Here is a 20515-nt window from a genome sequence, read left to right as displayed (position 1 = left end):
GTTGGGCACAATGGCTCACGCCTGTAATCCTAGCACTTTGGGAGGTTGAAGTGGGCGGAATGCCTGAGTTCAAGAGTTCGAGACCAGCCTGAGCAACATGGTGAAACCCTGTCTCCACATGGTGGTGTATGCCTGTAGTCCCAGCTGCTCTGGAGACTGAGGCACAAGAATTGTTTGCAGTGAGCTGAGATTGTGCCACTTCACTCCAGCCTGGGCAACAGAGAGAGACTGTCTCCAAAAAGAAAAAAAAAAAAGAAAGAATGTTATGTGTCATAGATTTTATTTATTAAACAAGTAATTTGCCCAATTTCTTATAAGGGTGTAGGGTTGACACCTTTTAAGGGGAAGAAAACAGTATTCACACCTTTAAATGAGATAACTTTCTCATTACCTTATTTCTAATCTGAATTAAGATAAAAGATGCTAGCCATGATTATAGATTTAAGACCCATCTTTCATTTTTGCTGTGTATAATCACATCAAGTTATAAATGTTAAGGAGGTCAATTCTAACTCCAGTAAGCATTCTAATTCTAATTTTATACTCTTTTAGAGCAGAAGTTTTAGTGGGAGAGACAGAAGCAGTAATTTTTTTTTTTTTTTTTTTTTTTGAGACGGAGTCTTGCTCTGTCGCCCAGGCTGGAGTGCAGTGGCACCATCTTGGCTCACTGCAATCTCCGCCTCCCAGGTTCACGCCATTCTCCTGCCTCATCCTCCCTAGTAGCTGGGACTACAGGCGCCCAGCACCACGCCTGGCTAATTTTCTTGTATTTTTAGTAGAGATGGGGTTTCACCATGTTAGCCAGGATGGTCTTGATTTCCTGACCTCGTGATCTGCCCGCCTCAGCCTCCCGAAGTCCTGGGATTACAGGCATGAGCCACCGCGCCCGGCCGAGAGGCAGTAATGTTTTTATTATTTAGAACTGAGTCAAGTTATTCTTAATAATGTAGCAAAAAATACGTATGCATTTTGTTGTTTTTGAAGCAAATGCTTATACTTGGTGTGTTCGATTTTTTTTAACAGTTCTAGAATTTAGGCATCCAAGTGAATGTTTAGAATTTCTCCTTTACTAAAGACTCATAGAGCTCATAGATTAAATTTAATAAATGGAAACCATTTTCTTACAAGAAAAAATTGAGAATAGATACTGTAAACTGATTCTCTTATCCTAGGCAGTTCTTTGGTTAATATTTGTTTCAACTGATTTTCCCATGTTTCTTTTCTTTCTGGTCATTTAGTGTTTAATTTCATTAACCAGTTTATTTTTCTTGTGGGGGTTGGATATCTTCTAGGCCGAACAATGCCGCAAAATATCTGCCAGTTTACAGTCCCAAAGTCCCGAGCATCTCTTACCTGTGTTAATCCAAGCTGCGCAGCTCTGCCGTGAAAAGCAGCACACAAAAGCAATAGAGCTGCTTCAGGTAAAATAATTACTTGAATGAGGTGTCAGGCATTTGCAGCTTTGTTTCATTTTCATTGCGTTGTAATAACCTACTAGCATGTAAATTTAATGGGAAAACTAATCAGAAATGTACCACTACACAAATTTCACTGTCATTTTAGTTAACTCTTGGGTTACAGCTTTGTTTTATATAAATTTCTATAATGTAAATATTTGTTATAAATGCTAAAGAATGCTGTTTTGTTTGGAAATCTGTTTAGCCTGAGTTAGGGGATCGTTTAGGCATGTATAATTCCAGAACATACTTAACCTCTTTTGCAATAATCTGATCTCCAGTGAGTTCTACTCCAGAACCTCAATTACAGAGATACTGACTTTGTTTTTATCAACTCAAACCAGCTATTATATTGCATATTTAAATTTCTTGAATATAAACTACATTGGAAAGTTGGACAGGTACAATTAGGATCATCCTGACAGACAAAATTGCCTAATAGGGACACTCAGTGAAGAGACACCGCCCCTTCTCTCCCCACAGCAAAAAAAAAAATCTATTTAGTAATCTTTATTATAGTTGACCCTTTGTATCCTTGAGTTTTGCATCCAAGAATTCAACCAGCCATGGATTAAAAACATTTTGTGGGGGTCGCCAGGTGTAGTGGCTTACGTCTGTAATCCCAGTAATCCCAGCACTTTGGGAGGCCCAATCAGGCGGATCATCTGAGGTCAGGAGTTCAAGACCAGCCTGGCCAACATGGTGAAACCCCATGTCTACTAAAAATACAAAAAATTAGCCGGGCATGGGGGCGCATTCCTGTAATTCCAGCTATTTGGGAGGCTGAGGCAGGAGAATCACTTGAACCTGGCAGGTGGAGGTTGCAGTGAGCCGAGATCGCACCACTGCACTCCAGCCTGGGTGACAGAGCAAGACTCTGCCTCAGAAAAAAAAAGCACATTTTGAGGTTGGAAATGTATGACTGCCTCTGTACTGAACATGTACAAACTTTAAAAATCATTACTCCCTAGATAATATAACAACTATACACATAGCATTTACATTGTATTAGGTATTATAAATAATCTAGCAATGATTTAAAATGTATAGGAGGATGTGTGTAGGTTATACGCAAATATTATACTTTTATATAAGGGACTTGAGCATCCTTGGGTTTTGGAATGGTGGGTGGTTCTGGAAGCAATACCCTGTGGCTGAGGGATGATGGATTTCTCTGTTAGTGACTTACGGAAAACTTGACATTATTGCACTTACTGTTAGAGCATACCTTTAAGAAAAAATGTGAGTGTTGAATAAAAATTTTCCCAAGTTAAGATTTTGACCTGCAGCCAGAAGTTTAATGTTTTAAAACTGGATTTAAAATCTTACGTAGCTAAGTAATTGTATACAATTAGTTGTGTAAATTAAATGTGATTTTTTTCCCCAAACTAAAAAAATTTAGGAATTTTCAGATCAGCATCCAGAAAATGCAGCTGAAATTAAGCTGACCATGGCACAGTTGAAAATTTCTCAAGGTATTATGGTTTTCATCATGATTAAAATAATTTAATGAAAACATGTTTGGAATGATTGTGCAGTTGTGAACTATGTGATTTTAAGTTTTTTGTGTAATGGTAAAGCATAATAATTACTGTTTCAAACATGCAGCTAGATTGTATGATCTCCAACAGATTTAGTAGTGAGGTAATTGCCCCTTTTCGTGGATTATTCCTAAATTATTAGAATGATTCTCAATCTATGCCTTGAAAGTTCTGAAGCAAAGTATTCCTCTCTTCCAAAAGACCATACATACTACTCAAATTGCCTGAGTATGTCACATGTAGAAATGCTTATGTCTGTCACTTGGTAATATTTGTATGACTACTTTGCATCATAGCTTTCAGAATTTCTTAGCTTGGCCCTTCATCCTTACTTCATTTTACATTTTGCCACCTATGTCTTTGGGCTTGGGGAAGGGTAATAGAATTTAACGAAAACTGATGTGTTTGAATCTTAAAACTGCCAACGTTTTTGTCTGTGGTTTTCATCTAACTTTGAATATCTAGAGCCACGTTGCCCAGTTTGGTAGTCACTAGCCACGTATAGCTATTTTAAGTTTAAATTAGTTAAATGAAATTTTAAATTCAGTTCTTTGATTATGCTAGCCACATCTTAGAAGCTTAGTAGCTATATGCAGCTAGTGGCTACAATATTGGACAGCACAGATACAGGGCATTTACATCATCACAAAAAGTTCTGTGGAACAGCTCTGGTATAGAATGTGGATTTTCAATGGGGGTGACAATTCTTCACAAAAATCTTAAATATTACAGTGGCTGAAATGAAAATTTTATGAGTTGAAGGAGGGGAGTTGGCAGTTAGGGAAAAAATGTTTAAAATGTCCTTAGTAGGGCAATAATGAAAATAAGGTTGAGACACACTGCTGATCTCCCTCTTATCCAATTCTCACATTTCTTTACTTTCCTTGTCTCTTTTTCCTTCTCCTCAGCCCTGTCTTCTCTTCCTTTCCCTTTACTTGATCTTTCCTCCTCCTGTGTTTAGTTTATTTTTTCAGGGATTATTTATTATCTTGGAATTACTGACAGTCTGTCATGGTTTTTTGTATGTTTTTAAAGACTGGGAATTTTGAGTTATTGAGGTTTGCAATGAATACAAAATCAGAATTTAACACCATAGGAAATTTTCCATTGCACTCATGTCTACAGTAACATATTTCAAGGCCTTTAGGGAAGGACCCCCACCTTCAAGTTACAGCCCAAAAAAGAAGAAATAGAACTCAACAGACTGGGAGTTGGGAGACTTCTTTTCTGGTAGCAGCTCTGCCATTAACTTTCTTTGTGAGCTTAAGCAAGGTATATTATTTCTTTAGAACTCAATTTCCTTATCTCTAAATGAATAGAGTTCACCATCCCCAAGACCCCAAAGTTTATATGTTTATCGATGTTACAAAATATGAGTTATGGTTGCTTTCCTAAGGAAAAGTAGTGGGAGGAAGTAAAATTTCTTGTATTTTTTTTTTTCATAGTATGTGTTCTTCTATGTAATGCTGATTTTGTTTATTCTAAGGTAATATTTCTAAAGCATGTCTAATATTGAGAAGCATAGAGGAGTTAAAGCATAAACCAGGCATGGTGAGTTTAAAAAATTACAAAATTGAAAAGTAGCTAAATTGATAATTTATATGTCTAATGTGTATTCACTTTATTTATATGTCTAATGTGTATTCACTTTAAGGTAGGAGTAGTAATTATAATAGTAATAGTTGTCTGGTATAAATTTAATTTCATTCTCTGCTCTGGTATTGGTTTCTTATTCAGTCAAATGTGCCAGGCACTATTTAGGCCTTATAGTATCACTGAAAGCCAACCTCAAATAATCTCAGATCTGTACAGGGAATTTCTTAGCCTGTACCATTTTCATCAGTGTGATTTCTTTAAATTAGAACAATTTCATAATAGTGGCCAACAAATTTAGTTTTTAGTTTTCTGATTATTCAAATATTGCAGGTTTCAATCATTAATACAGCTGTGAAAGCATCTTTTCCATAGTAGAAACTAATGCTGTAGTGGTAGTATGTGCATCTTTTGGACAGGGGATGTTTTATTCATGTTTGCATTCTCTAACATGGCCTCTGTGCAGTTGGCACTCAATAAATGTAATATGGTAGTGCTTTCCCTTAAAGATTCATATGTTAAGGATCGTGCTATAATTACTTTACCTTAGAGTCAAATACAGTATATGACTGAAAAGAAAATGTTTCTAATACTTAATATGTGGCCACCTTTTACCTTTCAAGGAATGTATCCATTTCATTTAGGTTGCTGACTTTATTGGCATAAAAGTTCTTCATTTTATTTCTTTATTGTCCTTTTAATATCTATAGAACCTCTCTCATTCCTGATATTGGTTATTCATGTCTTTTTTTCTTTTTCCCTCTGATGAGCCTGGCCAGAGGTTTATCAATTTTACTGATTGTTCTTAAAGATCCAGCTTTTTGTTTGTTTCCTTTCTATCCTCATCTCCTACTGCTCAGCATCCCCCTCCCCCTCCACTCCAGCTATGTAGGCCTCCTTCCTGTCCCTCAGCCACACTAGGCACCCTTTTTACTGGCTTCAAACAGCTCATGCCACATGGGATTCATCATGAGAGTTCAGCCGCTCTATGTATGCCTCACTGATCATACATTTAAATGTCCAGCAGTGTCTTATTGTAGAAACATTTCTAAGGGCTTATTCTCAACTTGTGTACTTACCAAACTATTTGTGAACTGGCACTGCTTTAAAGGAAAGGTTTATTTTACAGATATCTACCTTCATATTTGGAAAACACGGTTTTTCATGGTATTTCTAGAAGTAAAGTTACTATGTTCTCTAAATGGAGTAGCTTTTATGATAAATCAGGTATTAGCAGAGAGCCTTTATTTGCTATTTCTTCAGCGTTTTTTATTTTCAAAAATGGTATTCTGGGAGTGAAGGGGGAGTTCACTAATTTATACCTTTGGCTGTGTAGGTGTCTGCATTAGTTACCATGTATAGCCATGAAGAAGATATTGATAGTGCCATTGAGGTCTTCACACAAGCTATCCAGTGGTATCAAAACCATCAGGTAAATAAATGGAGTAAAATGTTATGAGAGCATGTTTTTACATAAAAATAAAGATGTAGTAGTGAAAAAATTTAGGCAGACTGAAGTATTACAAGTCACTATTTTGAAAGTGGAATACTATTTAGATTATCAAATGCATTTTTTTCAGTATACCAGATCCAAATTAAGTTATTAGAAATAAGCAATGGCTGCAAAATAGAAAAATAGCACATTTATATTTATTCAAGTTCCTTGCTGTATGTGTACATGCATTTGTGTATGTAATCTCAAGAAATAATAATAGTACATGATTGCATATTTAAGAGATCGTCTTAAATAGCTAGAGAGCCCATGGGTGGTAGTAATTAGTACAATAGTAATACATGGAATAGTTGTTTATCATGTCTCTATCTAGTAGGAATATCTTAAACTTCCAGTATGGATCTCTGCATGGGCAGTATCCAACTTAAAATTATACATACGCTGTGCAGGTGGCATTTATACTGTTAGTACTGTTAGCAGTGGAGGGGTATCAGTGCTCTGGGAAAGTATTATATTAAATTAATGTTTGAGAACTATGGTGACATATCTTTAAGATTTGATTATTATAGGGGAATGTTTCCAGTTGTAGACACTAAATAGATATAGGTTGTTTTCCAGATTCACCAGTTGGTGATTACTTGTACAATTAATAATTTGTCCACCTGCTTTCCTCTACATGTGCGGATGATTTTGTTGTTTCAGGCATTCAGTGGAACTTAAGTTGAGGGATCTAGTGCATAGGTGTATTTCTTAAAGGTCTAATGAATATAACTGCATGCACTTGCTAGATATTTAGCTTGAAACTTTTCTTTTCTTTTTATTGAAACTGTAGCCAAAATCTCCTGCTCATTTGTCCTTGATAAGAGAAGCTGCAAACTTCAAACTCAAATATGGGCGGAAGAAGGAGGCAATTAGTGACCTACAACAGCTATGGAAGTAAGCTCTGAAACGTGGAGTTGTAGAAATAACACATTTATTGCTGCTACTTGATATGAGGGAGTTACTTGTTTATATTACTTTCTCCAGTTTTATAAACAGTTCAATAATTTTCCTATTTCTTCTTTTAGACAAAATCCAAAAGATATTCACACCCTGGCACAGCTTATTTCTGCTTACTCACTTGTAGATCCAGAGAAAGCCAAAGCGTATCCTTTTGATTGTTATTCCTTACAGCTCCTCAGTAGCACAATAGATCTCTTCTGATCTGTGTTTTGACCAGAGCTTTTTCAGTTATAAATTGCAACTAACAAATCCTCCTTTTAACTAGTAAAACCAAAAAATGAGAATTTATTGATCAGTGTGATTGAAAAATGCAGCGATAGATCCAACTTAGGGTTCAGTTTCATCCAGAAGCAAAAATGAAGTCAGAAGGGTATAGCCTCTTTTCCTCCAGGTTCAAGATCAGCAGCAAGGAAAAGAAAAAGCATATTTTATGTGGGTAGTTTTGCATGATTCTGAAATGTTATTTTCGGATTCAACTACTTAGGTCACTTGCTTATCTCGAATAGTTACTTGATAAGCGAATTCGGTGCCCTTATTGAGCTTGGATCATATGTGCTACTCTAATCAGAGTGTGTTCCCAAAACTGAGGTGGGTTGGTGGATGCTAAGCAGTCACAAGTCATAAACTTGATAGTTGTTTTGGAATGGAGTTTGTGTTAAGCCACTACCTTGCTCCACATCACTGCATTCAGGAATAGAGAATTAGATTATGACTCCTCATGTTCTCCTTTCAGAATACTGTATGTACTATATAATTGATATGACTTGTTATTGTATAGAAGATTTAGGAACATTTTTTGCTTTTGTTGAAGGTCATCAAGAAAAGACAGTCTTCCAGTGTCAATAGATACATTGGCAAACATATATATCTATATAAATGTGTGTGTTTGTGTATATTATGTTCCTGAACTCCTGTTCTGTCACAGTCTTAGTAAACACTTGCCATCGTCAGATAGTATGTCTCTAAAAGTAGATGTTGAGGCTCTTGAAAATTCTCCTGGTGCTACATACATTCGGAAGAAGGGTGGAAAAGTTACTGGAGATAGTCAACCAAAGGAACAAGGGTAATATTTTTCATTGTAACGTTCTCTAATGCTGATTTTAAATTAGACAAGGAATAAAAAATACATTCTCATAGAAATTTCATGTGAATAAAGTTCTAGTTCTCTTTGTTCCTTTTCCATTTCTTTCACTGTGCCCAGCTCTTTGTCCTTATTTCCTTCCCTTTTCCCTCAGCCCAAAATTAACCTCTGGTATTAATTTAATCTATTATTCCAGAAGTTTTTCTTTGTGTTTACACACACAGGTGGTTTACGAATATTTTCTTTAAATTGGTTTATTTTTTATTATTATTTTTTATTTGTTTATTTGTCGAGACAGAGTCTTGCTCTGTCTCCCAGGCCGGAGTACAGTGGCACAATCTTGGCGCAGTGCAGCCTCTGCCTCCCGGGTTCAAGCAATTCTGCCTCAGCCTCCCGAGTAGCTGGGACTACAGGCTAATTCAGTAGAGACAGGGTTTCACCCTGTTGGCCAGGTTGGTCTTGAACTCCTGACCTCAAGTGATCCGCCCACCTCAGCCTCCCAAAATGCTGGGCACCGCGCCCAGTTATTTTTTACAGAAGGAGGATCATATTGTACTTAGTGTTTCCCAACTTACTTTTATTTAATGAGTTTTAGAGATCTTTCCACGTACTAAAATGTGGACCCATTTCATCCTTTCTATGCATAACACTCCATAGGCTGGATGTGCCTTCCTTTACGTTTTAGTTATTGTTGTACATTTAGTACATCATTTAGTATATGATTTCTTTTGCTGATTTGAAGAAAAGGTTAGTCGGCTTCATCTACTTACAAGAAGTCAGATTTTGACTCGTTTCTTCCATCGTCATCTTAAAAATATAGTTAGCAGAGACCTACAGTAAGATGTTTTAAGATTTTACTTTTGACTCAGAATGAATAGAGCATGGAAAAGATAAAACATTTCCTTAGCTTTGTGACTTTCATAAGTTTTTTCTACTTTCTCCTTTTTTGAATGCCTTTTGAAATCTAAATTTTTCCCTAACTTGAAAAAAACTCAGCAACAATGACTGATTTCTTTCTAACAAACTCTGCATTTCATAAAAAGCATTGTTGTTCTCATAATAACTTCCAAAACTTTTAATAAGGAATTGGAGTCTCAAAGAGGTTACATTGTTCCGAATTCCATTTCATCTTACAATTATAAATTCAGTCTGGGTTCTTAAATGGGTTTTCAATTAAGTATGTTTACTATTTTTTTTTCTTCACCAAACAGGGTTGAGTAACTACTAAGAACACGCAGTTCCTTCTTTAGCCTGGCATAGTGGCACTTGACTCTAGTCCCAGTTACTTGGAGGCTGAGGCAGGATGATTGCCTGAGCCCAGGAGTTTGAGGCTCTAGTGAGCAGTGATTGCATCACTGCACCCCAGCCTGAGTGACAGAGCAAGACCCCCATCTCTAAAAATAAGTTTTTTAAAAGTTTTTTTTAAATAATCTTTGTTTCTTTTGTTTGTTTGCTTTCTTTTTTGAGACGGAGTCTTGCTCTGTTGCCCAGGCTGGAGTGCAGTGACGCAATCTCGGCTCACTGCAACCTCCACCTCCTGGGTTCAAGCGATTCTCCTGCTTCAGCCTCCTGAGTAGCTGGGACTACAGGCACCTGCCATCATGCCTGGCTAATTTTTGTGTTTTTAGTAGAGACAGGGTTTCACCATGTCGATCAGGCTGGTCTTGAACTCCTGACCTCAGGTGATCCACCCGCCTCAGCCTCCCGAAGTGCTGGGATTACAGGTGTGAGCCACCCAGCCTGGCTTCTTTCTCTTTTTTGTTAGACAATCATTAAGATATACATTGACTTTTTAAGCTTTTAAGTTTCAGCACAGTATTTTCATTAGGCATTATTAATGCTCTTTATTTTATCTTATTAGAAGTTAGTATTTTGTTATACTAACTTTTGGATGCATAGGTTTAGTTTCTTTTAACAATACACTATGTGATAGGTTTATGCTAGGTGTTGACCAGAAAATAAATCATGGTACTTGCTCTCAGAAGAACTTGAGCCCTGACATGGTGGCTCATGCCTGTAATCCCAGCACTTTGGGAGGCCAAGGCAGGCGGATTACTTGAGGTCAGGAGTTTGAAACCAGCCTGGACAACGTGGTGAAACCTGCATCTCTATTAAAAATACAAAAATTAGCCGGGCATAGTGACACATGTTTATAATCCCAGCTATTTGGGAGGCTGAGGCAGGAGAATCACTTGAACCCAGGAGGTGGAGGTTGCAGTGAGCCAAGATCACACCACTGCACTTCAGCCTCGGTGACAGAGTAAGACTCCGTCTAAAAAAAAAGGAACTTGAATCTAGCAGAAGGAAATATATTTAAACAGTAATTGCAATAAAGATTGCACCTGTTGTGATTGTACAGGGCGTAGAGGAGTACACCGGAGGGAATAGTCACTTCTTCCTGAGGACAGTGGGAAGTTAGGAAAGGCTTCATGGAGAAGATGATTGTGTTGACTCTGAGGAAGATGAGGACGAGGTAGGCAAAGGGTGAGCTAAGGCAGAGAAATAAGAAATAGCAGAGAACCCTTGGGAAATTTTAGTATGGCTGTGGAGTATAATTTGTAGGGAGACAATTTAGAATACTATTGCACACTCTGGGTAAGAGATGAAACACTCAAGTAAGATATAGTATGTTGCATTTCTTATTTGGGGTATCCTGAGAGAATTTTCACAATTGAATGACTTGTAGAATGAATTTTTGGTAGGAATTGTTGTCTCATCTTTTTAGTTCACTGTTTCATATTTCTCGAGTTATATCACATAAGAATATATAGAGAGATGTATTTTTATGTTTTTCTCTTTTCACTAGAGCTTTCAGAATGCTTTTTTTTTTTTTTTTTTGAGACGGAGTCTTGCTCCATTGCCCAGGCTGGAGTGCAGTGGCGCAATCTCGCTCGCTGCAACCTCTGCCTCCCTGGTTCAAGTGATTCTCCTGCCTCAGCCTCCCGAGTAGCTGAGATTACAGGCACGCACTGCCACACCCAGCTCATTTTTGTATTTTTAGTAGAGACGGGGTTTCACTATGTTGTCCAGGCGGGTCTGGAACTCCTGACCTCAGGTGATCCGCCTGCCTTGGCCTCCCAGAGTGCTGGGATTACAGACGTGAGCCACTGTTCCCAGCCACTTTCAGAATGCTTGACAATTATTTTGAAGTATTAATTTTTATGCCCTTTTTAGTGCCTTTTTTGGTCAATGTACTTAATACAGATTTTACTTACATAAAAAAATTAATAAACTCACAGGTTTAAAATATAAAAGATAAAAAAGTGTAAGAGTAAGTAAAAAGTCTTCCATCCGTGTCTACCCACCTCCCTCCCAGGGCCATAACCAATGTAACTTGTTTTGCATCTCCTTCCAGAGATATTCTTTGCATGTATCTTACCTACACATGTTCTTCTGGCAAAAAATTTATTCTCTAAAGTCTTGCCAAACATAGAGTAACTTACCAAGGGATTGTAGATAGTCATGCTTGTGCAAATTACTTTTTACATAGACTTAATGTGTGCCACTGAAAAACTTTTTTCAATGTAAACAGAATCTGTTTTCAAATTGTCACCTCTGTTTTCTAAACTACCTTCCAAAAATTATAGTATCTGAAGCTTAATTGACTTTAACCTGAATCAAATCTTAACTAGTTCGTTAGCTTTGGTGAGCTGATACCAAGTCTTAAACCATGTTTATAAGTGCCCAACTAACTCTTAAAGAGCACTTACTTAATGCGCTATAAATATTTTATCACAAAGATGGTAATGATTTTTTTTTTCTCTTTGTAGACAGGGAGATTTGAAAAAGAAGAAAAAGAAAAAGAAGGGTAAGGCATTAAAAAAACTTTATAAATTTTCTCCAAGATAAATGTCATTTTAGCCCTATATAGAAATATTTGGACATAAATATACTGCCCTCTCTTGTATCTTTGAAAACTTTTTATCTTGACTATAGCTAACATTTAATTTTATTCTATTACTTTAAAGATTGCAATTCACTAGTTTGCCTAAATTCAAGTTGTTGCTCCCTCTTTTACTCTGTGACTGTGGACAGGCTATTTAATATACCTGCCAGAGTTTTTCATATGTAAAATGGAATATGATAGTATATATCTTGTAGTATTAAATCAGATACTACATGTAAAGTTCTTTGAGTGGTGCCTGGCACAAAAGTAAGCCCTTACACATTTTGATGTTTCTGCTACACATAACTACAAAATTCTATCAAACTAGCTTAAGAAAATTCACTGTTTATAAAGTTGGCAGTCTAGAGGAATGTTAGCATCAAGGTTGGTTGACCCAGTATTTTTACCTCTTTGTTCTGCTGTCCACAAAACAGAATCCCATTAGAGTCATACGATGTATATTGTAAACAGTCAGGGCCACATACTTGTCATTTATATCCATCACAACAAAGAAGCCCTCTCCAGACTTGGCAAGTATTTCTCATTAATCTGATTGGGCCAAGTAGGTCAGTGTCCAGCCTTGAATTATTAACCAGGGAAATAATGTGCATTGATTGGCTTGGAGTGTGGCTTTAATCTCTGGAAAAATTGGGTGGCATTACCGTGGTTGATTTTACCTAGTCAGATGTTATCCTTGGAGCCACCCAAGTTCCTGAGGTTTTGAGGAATCTATGATATAAATCAGGTTATTTCTTGATTTTGCTCTCTGCCATCTTAGGATACAGGTTTCCCAAGGCTTAGCTAAGTTTATTATTACTCCTCCATCTGTTTTCCAGCTACCAAAATTTTATTGACAGTATCTTCTGTTCTTCCTTTAATGTGTTTTATTACCATTTTAGTGGAGTTTGAGGAAGGTACACAAGCTAATGTTTGTATCCATTTCACTATCTTTAACTGGAAGTCTTATTGGTTCTTTTGTCACAGTACTTGAAAATTGGCAAACATTTAATATTTGTTTTGTGCATTAGTAATACTGCAAGGAAACAGCTGATGACTGTAGGTGGTAATAACCTAAAATTTTACTTTCTTTTCTATTTTTATAGTTTCCAGATGAATATTTTTTAAAATTTACAAGTGATATATGCTCATTCTAAAAACAAAGGTAGTTGATATCTATCATTATAGAATGGCATAAAGAGTGTAAAATTCCCTGCCCAAAATTCATGCTCCCGGCTGGGCATGGTGGCTCACACCTGTAATCCCAGCAGTTTAGGAGGCCAAGGTGGGTGGATCATTTGAGGTCAGGAGTTCGAGACCAGCCTGGCCAACCTGGTGAAACCCCATCTCTACTAAAAATACAAAAATTAGCTGAGCAGTACTCACGCGTGCCTGCAATCCCAGCTACTCGGGAGGCTGAGGCAGGAGAATGGCCTGAACCCGGGAGGCCAAGGTTGCAGTGAGTTGAGATCGTGTCACTGCACTCTAGCCTGGCGACAGCGTGAGACCCTGCCCCTGCCCCCATAAAAAAGCATGCTCCCAGGGACAATTACTTAACTTTTTTATGTGTGTATATATGTATATATAGAATCAAACATATATCATTAGGTACTCAAAGTTTTTATAAAATTGTTTTGAACATAATATAATTTGTTTTAATCTTCTACTTTAGACTGAATTGTGAAGAACATTTTTCCAAATTAATAGATGCACTTCACTTTATTTTTTATTTAATTTTATTTTATTTTATTTATTCATTTATTTATTCATTTATTTATTTATTTATTTATTTATTTATTTATTTATTTTGAGACGGAATCTTGCTCTGTCGCCCAGGCTGGAGTGCAGTGGCGCTATCTCGGCTCACTGCAAGCTCCACCTCCCAGGTTCATGCCATTCTCCTGCCTCAGCCTCCCGAGTAGCTGGGACTGCAGGCGCCCCCCACCACGCCCAGCTAATTTTTTGTATGTTTAGTAGAGACGGGGTTTCACCGTGTTAGCCAGGATGGTCTCGATCTCCTCACCTCGTGATCCGCCTGCCTCGGCCTCCCAAAGTGCTGGGATTACAGGCGTGAGCCACTGTGCCCGGCCTGCACTTCAGTTTTTAACCAATTGAATAGCTTGCTATAGTGTGGGCATATTATAATGTAATCATCTTCATTGATAGACATTTAAGTTATTTTGCCATCTTAAAGAATATCAGCCCACCCATACCTTGCCCTATCCATCTTTAAAAAAAAAAAAGAAAAGGTGTATCACCGAGAATATTCTGTTCTTAACTTTGTGTCTCTTGGGTTCTGCAGGATAAATTTCTAGAAGTCTATAAATTTCTAATGGTACTGCCAGATTAAATTGCTTTTCACAAAGGCTATACCAGTATACACTTCCCCTAGTATGGTGTTGGTGAGTGCTTCTCACCATTTCACCAACACTGGGTATTAACTGCTTTTAATATTTACAAGTCTGATAGAGTTTTTTACCCTTCTCATTTTTAATTAGTGAGGGTGAACATCTGTTCAGAAGATGAATGACTTTCCTTTCTCCTAGCCTACCTTAATTATAACTGAGTCCATTTTTCTTTGAGTGGTTTACATATCGATCAGCAAGAATTCTTTCTATATTAAGGATTTTTTTCCACTCCTCTATTATATAGTTTGTATTTGAAATTTTTTCTTAGAAGTATATTTTTTACTAAATTAAGATTTTAAAATTTTTGTATAGATGTATCTGTGAAGTCTTTTTCTTTATGGTCTCTGAATTTTTTTGTCATGCTGAGAAATAAGGCCTTTTCCCCCTTCAATAAAATTCCACACTCCTTCATGCTAAAAACTCTCAATAAACTAGGTATTGATGGAACGTATCTCAAAATAATAAGAACTATTTATGTCAAGCCCATGGCCAATATCATACTGAATGAGCAAAAGCTGGAAGCATTCCCTTTGAAAACTGGCACAAGACAAGGATGCCCTCTCTCACCACTCCCATTCAACATAATATTGGAAGTTCTGTCCAGGGCAATCAGGCAAGAGAAAGAAATAAAGGATATTCAAATAAAAAGGAAGTCAGGTTGTCTCTGTTTGCAGATGACATGATTGTATATTTAGAAAACCCCATCGTCTCAGCCCAGAATCTCCTTAAGCTGATAAGCAACTTCAGCAAAGTCTCAGGACACAAAATCAATGTGCAAAAATCACAAGCTTTCCTGTACACCAATAGTAGACAAGCAGAGAGCCAAATCATGAGTGAGCTCCCGTTCACAATTTCTACAAAAGAATAGAATACCTAGGAATACAACTAACAAGGGATGTGAAGGACCTCTTCAAGGAGAACTACAAACCACTGCTCAAGGAAATAAGAGAGGACACAAACAAATGGAAGAACATTCCATGCTCATGGATAGGAAGAATCAATATCGTGAAAATGGCCATACTGCCCAAAGTAATTTATAGATTCAATGCTATCTCCATCAAGCTGCCACTGACTTTCTTCACAGAATTAGAAAAAAACTACTTTTAATTTCATATGGAACCAAAAAAGAACCCGTATGGCCAAGACAGTCCTAAGCAAAGAGAACAAAGCTGGAGGCATCATGCTGCCTGACTTCAAACTATTACTACAAGGCTACAGTAACCAAAACAGATCTGTAGACCAATGGCACAGAATAGAGACCTCAGAAATAACACCACACTTCTACAACCATCTGATCTTTGACAAACCTGACAAAAGCAATGGGGAAAGGAGTCTAGCCATATGCAGAAAACAAACTGGACCCCTTCCTTACACCGTATACAAAAATTAACTCAAGATGGATTAAAGACTTAAACATAAGACCTAAAACCATAAAAACCCTAGAAGAAAACCTAGGCAATACCATTCAGGACATAGGCATGGGCAAGAACTTCATGACTAAAACACCAAAAGCAATGGCAACAAAAGCCAAAATTGACAAATGGGATCTAATTAAACTAAAGAGCTTCTGCACAGCAAAAGAAGCTATCATCAGAGTAAACAGGCAACCTACAGAATGGGAGAAAATTTTTGCAGTCCATCTGACAAAGTGCTAATAGCCAGAATCAACAAAGAACTTCAACAAATTTACAAGAAAAAACCACATCAAAAAGTGGGCAAAGGATATGAACAGACACTTCTCAAAAGTGCCATTTATGTGGCCAAGAAACATGAAAAAAAGCTCATCACTGGTGATTAGAGAAATGCAAATCAAAACAACAATGAAATACCATCTCATACCAGTTAGAATGGCGATCATTAAAAAGTCAGGAAACAACAGATGCTGGAGAGGATGTGGAGAAATAGGAACACTTTAACATTGTTAGTGGGAGTGTAAATTAGTTTAGCCATTGTGGAAGACAGTGTGGCAATTCCTTAAGGACCTAGAACCAGAAATACCATTTAACCCAGCAGTCGCATTACTGGATATATACCCAAAGGATTATAAATCATTCTGCTATAAAGACACATGCACACTTACGTTTATTGCAGCAGTATTCACATTAGCAAAGACTTGGAACCAACCCAAATGCCCATCAATGATAGAGTGGATAAAGAAAATGTGGCACATATACACCATGGAATACTGTGCAGCCATAAAAAACGATGAGTTCATATCCTTTGCAGGGACATGGATGAAGCTGGAAACCATCATTCTCAGCAAACTAACACGGGAACAGAAAACCAAACACCGCATGTTCTCACTCATAAGTGGGAGTTGAACAATGAGAACACATGGACACAGGGAGGGGAATATCACACACCAGGCATGTGGGGGGGGCGGTGGGAGGCTAGGGGAGGGATAGCATTAGGAGAAATACCTAATGTAGATGATGGGTTGATGGGTGCAGCAAACCACCATGGCACATGTATACCTGTGTAACAAACCTGCACGTTCTGCACATGTATCCCAGAACTTAAAGTATAATAATTTAAAATTAAAAAAAAAGACCATTTCACCTTCTAGATTATACAAACTAAACTTTCTCAAATAAATTCATTTCCATTTTAATGTTATTTATTCCCAGGCTTAGAGACATTGTTTAAACAAACTGTCTTGAAAATATTATGACACATCTCTCATTTCTTTATAATCGTTATGCAGGAAAATTGCCTAAGAATTATGACCCAAAAGTTACCCCAGATCCAGAAAGATGGCTGCCAATGCGAGAACGTTCTTACTACCGGGGAAGAAAGAAGGGTAAAAAGAAGGATCAGATTGGAAAAGGGACCCAGGGAGCAACTGCAGGAGCTTCATCTGAACTGTAAGTTATTGCTCCACAATTGAGGGCACTTAGAATGTACATTGTTTCTAGATTGACTCAAGGCTGTTAGTGAGAATTTGTTAATATAAAGTATGAGAAATGTAGTGATGTATCTTTGATAAATGTTTATACTACACTTACGTAAATGAAAGAAAATATATTGTCTTTTTATACTAGTTTTTCGTTTAGTTTTTGCAATTCAGTCAAATAGTTTTAAGTATTTACAATATAATCAAATATATATTGTGAAATAGATATAGTAAAAACTATTTGTATTGTAAAAACTAAAGAAAAGTCTCAAAAGGCAACTAAATACACTGAGTCATTCAACTAAATAAATATCTAGATAAACAGATGTAAATAAATAATATGACTAGAAAGAAGTGTTAGAAATATTAATACATTCTACATGGTGGATGATAGGTTATTTTAAAAAATTTTTTTCTGGCCGGGCGCAGTGGCTCACGCCTGTAATCCCAGCACTTTGGGAGGCCAAGGCAGGCAGATCATTTGAGGTTGCTAGTTGGACAACAGCCTGGCCAATATGGTGAAACCCTGTCTCTACTAAAAATACAGAAATTAGCCGAGTGTGGTAGTGCGCACCTGTAATCCCAGCTACTCGGGTGGCTGGGGCAGGAGAATCACGTGAACCCAGAAGGATCACGTGAACCCAGGAGGTAGAGGTTGCAGTGAGCTGAGATGGCGCCACTGCACTCCAGCCTGGGCGCCACTGCACTCCACCCTGAGGGACAGAGCAAGACTCTGTCTCAAAAAAATAAAATTTTTTATTTTCTACGCTTTCTAAAACTTGGCATGTACCATGTTTTACTTTTCTTCAATAAAAACAGTGAAAATGTTACTCAAAAGAAAAGTCGATAGGGAGCTGGGGAGCTTACCTTAAAAGAAGTAGAAAATGTGTGGGAGATTGTTAAATGTGATAAGTAAAACCCATGTACATACATTTTTATACTCTTCCTTTGTTGAATATATGAGTGACCAAAAATGATCTGATGATTTCAGGGATGCCAGTAAAACTGTGAGCAGCCCACCCACCTCCCCAAGACCTGGCAGTGCTGCAACAGTATCTGCCTCTACAAGTAACATCATACCCCCAAGACACCAGAAACCTGCAGGGGCTCCAGCAACAAAAAAGAAACAGCAACAGAAAAAGAAGAAAGGTGGAAAAGGTGGCTGGTGATGAGAATATTCTTGTTGCAGGCTGTTTTTAAACTAGTGTCAGTGACACTAGGAATATAATAAAGGTAACACAGCAAGAAGCACAGAACTACTCCCTCTTCATCTCCATATTTTCATAATTTCTTGTGTTTCAAATAGGGAAACATCTTCCTCAAAGTCTGCCTAGTGAGATATGGCCTACTGATTGCCTCATAGCTTTGTACAGATTATGAGGACTGAAAATAATTGGGCATTTACCCATCTTGGTATCTGTTGTATCCTTAATCTGTGTGTGCTGATTCGATCTTTTTTCAGTTTCACGTACCTTATCTAAGGTTTCCCAGGATTTAAACAGAAACTACTTCTATGATTTCAGCTGGAGTCTGAAGATACTTGTCTCTGTTCAAGTCCCACTTTAAATTATGTCTTAGGAGGCCTTAGGAGACTGAAAGTGGAATCTTCTGAGCATTCCTAAATATCTGCTAGAAATATCATGTGATAAAGAGGGACCTTCTTAATACACTGATGTTCTTCACTAAATGGATGGCCACAAGAAAAATAAAGTAAATGTCTTAAATAATTTAACCATAAATTTTCTGTCATGTGATACTGGAATATGGGATACTTTTCATGTTTTTATATATATATATATAAACATGAAACATTATATATATATATATGGCTCCTTTGTGCCCCATGTCATTTTCAGATTATGGTAACATGCTGATACAGCACCATGAAAGAACTCAAGGAAAATATATCAATGTAAGAAGTTCACTCTTTGACCTAGTGTTCTGAGGTCAGATGGGTTTGGACTGTCTCAATCAGAAAGATCAATGACTGTTATCAAGAACATGAACATTGGCTTCCTGCATAGAGAGGAAATCAGTATCTGAGTTGCATACCAGGCAGTATTAAAATCTAACAGGTCTGTTTGGCCCAGTGATAGATACTCAAATGGTGTCTCCTTCTGGTTATGGATTTTGACCATTGATTACCTTTCTCAATGTAATGAAGTATTTTACAGTCAATTTGTGGTGTAAATGTTGCTCTTGTCTTTCCTTGCTTATAAACTACTTTCACATTGAACAGCTGTGAGACAGACACATTGAGATGCCTGCCCTTGTTAGTATTCATTTTATGCTGCCCAAGATATCATTTAATTTAGACTTACAAGTATTTCCTTGTGATTATATTACTATGTCCTTGTTAATAAAGTGCTGCTGTGTTTGACTCTGAACGTACTACCAAAACTTCTTCAAAGAGTTTTTTATAAAAGACTTTCCTCCTTTACAAGAAAGAAATGGGGTGCTGCCTTTCTGTTTAGTAAAAGCAGAATCTGCAGTGGCATCTAAAGAGATCCTTTTTTAAATACAAATGATGTATTATGGCATAATCCTTTTTTGAGCTCTACAGAGAACAGTCTTTTGGTAATAGTGGCAGATATTTATTCCTTCTGAATATATACCCCATTATAGGAATAACTGTTACTTATTTAGGATTCCATCATTGAAAATTTTGACCCAAGGCACAGCAGTGAAATTTATAGTTCTCAATTTAGTTGCCATTATTGACAGGCATTGGTATTATTAGTCATTGCTAAGCAACTGAAACTTCAGTTCAAATAAGTTTTAATTGTCAAATGAAGTATAAACACATGAACTTTCTAGAAATATTTCCTCTTTTGGATAGGTCTTTAACCAGTTCATATATATACTTTGTCAAATATATGGATGTGTATGTGTAAATTTATAAGAACCAGTATGGATACATCCATTCACTGTGGTACATTTTAAAATAAAATATTTTAGCAGTGAATATGGATTAAGGTGTTTTGGGTGTTGGCATTTTATGGAGGACTTTCTGGTTAGTATAACCAAGAATTTTCTTTTAAGCTGAGTATCAAAATTGTGTGTACCCCATAAACTAATCTAATGGGATTGAGAGAACCCAGTGTAAACTTTACTGAAAATTCATCTTGGTGTGTGTATAAACAGAAGTAAACCTTTGAAAAAGTCATTAAGCATAGCAATTCCAATGCTATTGGGAACAGCCAA

The 20515-nt window shown here is 37.0% G+C and overlaps 1 protein-coding gene across 3 annotated transcripts in view; it reads left to right on the top strand.

Moving 5' to 3' along the window:
- The window catches only part of SRP72 (signal recognition particle 72), a 36705-nt gene extending 17007 nt beyond the window's left edge, over nucleotides 1-19698 (top strand). For 2 of the 3 annotated variants that reach the window (XM_063664532.1, XM_054484699.2), the window contains 10 exons: nucleotides 1293-1421; nucleotides 2860-2932; nucleotides 4485-4549; nucleotides 5928-6023; nucleotides 6877-6980; nucleotides 7112-7189; nucleotides 7972-8109; nucleotides 11898-11935; nucleotides 17123-17282; nucleotides 18303-19698. In XM_063664532.1, coding sequence (XP_063520602.1) covers nucleotides 1293-1421; nucleotides 2860-2932; nucleotides 4485-4549; nucleotides 5928-6023; nucleotides 6877-6980; nucleotides 7112-7189; nucleotides 7972-8109; nucleotides 11898-11935; nucleotides 17123-17282; nucleotides 18303-18480 — 1059 coding nt within the window. In that variant the 3' untranslated portion in view covers nucleotides 18481-19698. The remainder of the gene's footprint in view (nucleotides 1-1292; nucleotides 1422-2859; nucleotides 2933-4484; nucleotides 4550-5927; nucleotides 6024-6876; nucleotides 6981-7111; nucleotides 7190-7971; nucleotides 8110-11897; nucleotides 11936-17122; nucleotides 17283-18302) is intronic. The other variant, XM_063664533.1, reaches the window with a different exon arrangement.
- Nucleotides 19699-20515: the final 817 nt, after the last annotated feature.

The sequence above is a fragment of the Pongo pygmaeus genome, chromosome 3 (genome assembly GCF_028885625.2).
Source record: "Pongo pygmaeus isolate AG05252 chromosome 3, NHGRI_mPonPyg2-v2.0_pri, whole genome shotgun sequence".
In the NCBI taxonomy this organism is placed as follows: domain Eukaryota; kingdom Metazoa; phylum Chordata; class Mammalia; order Primates; family Hominidae; genus Pongo; species Pongo pygmaeus.
This window is presented reverse-complemented; position numbering and strand designations above follow the sequence as displayed.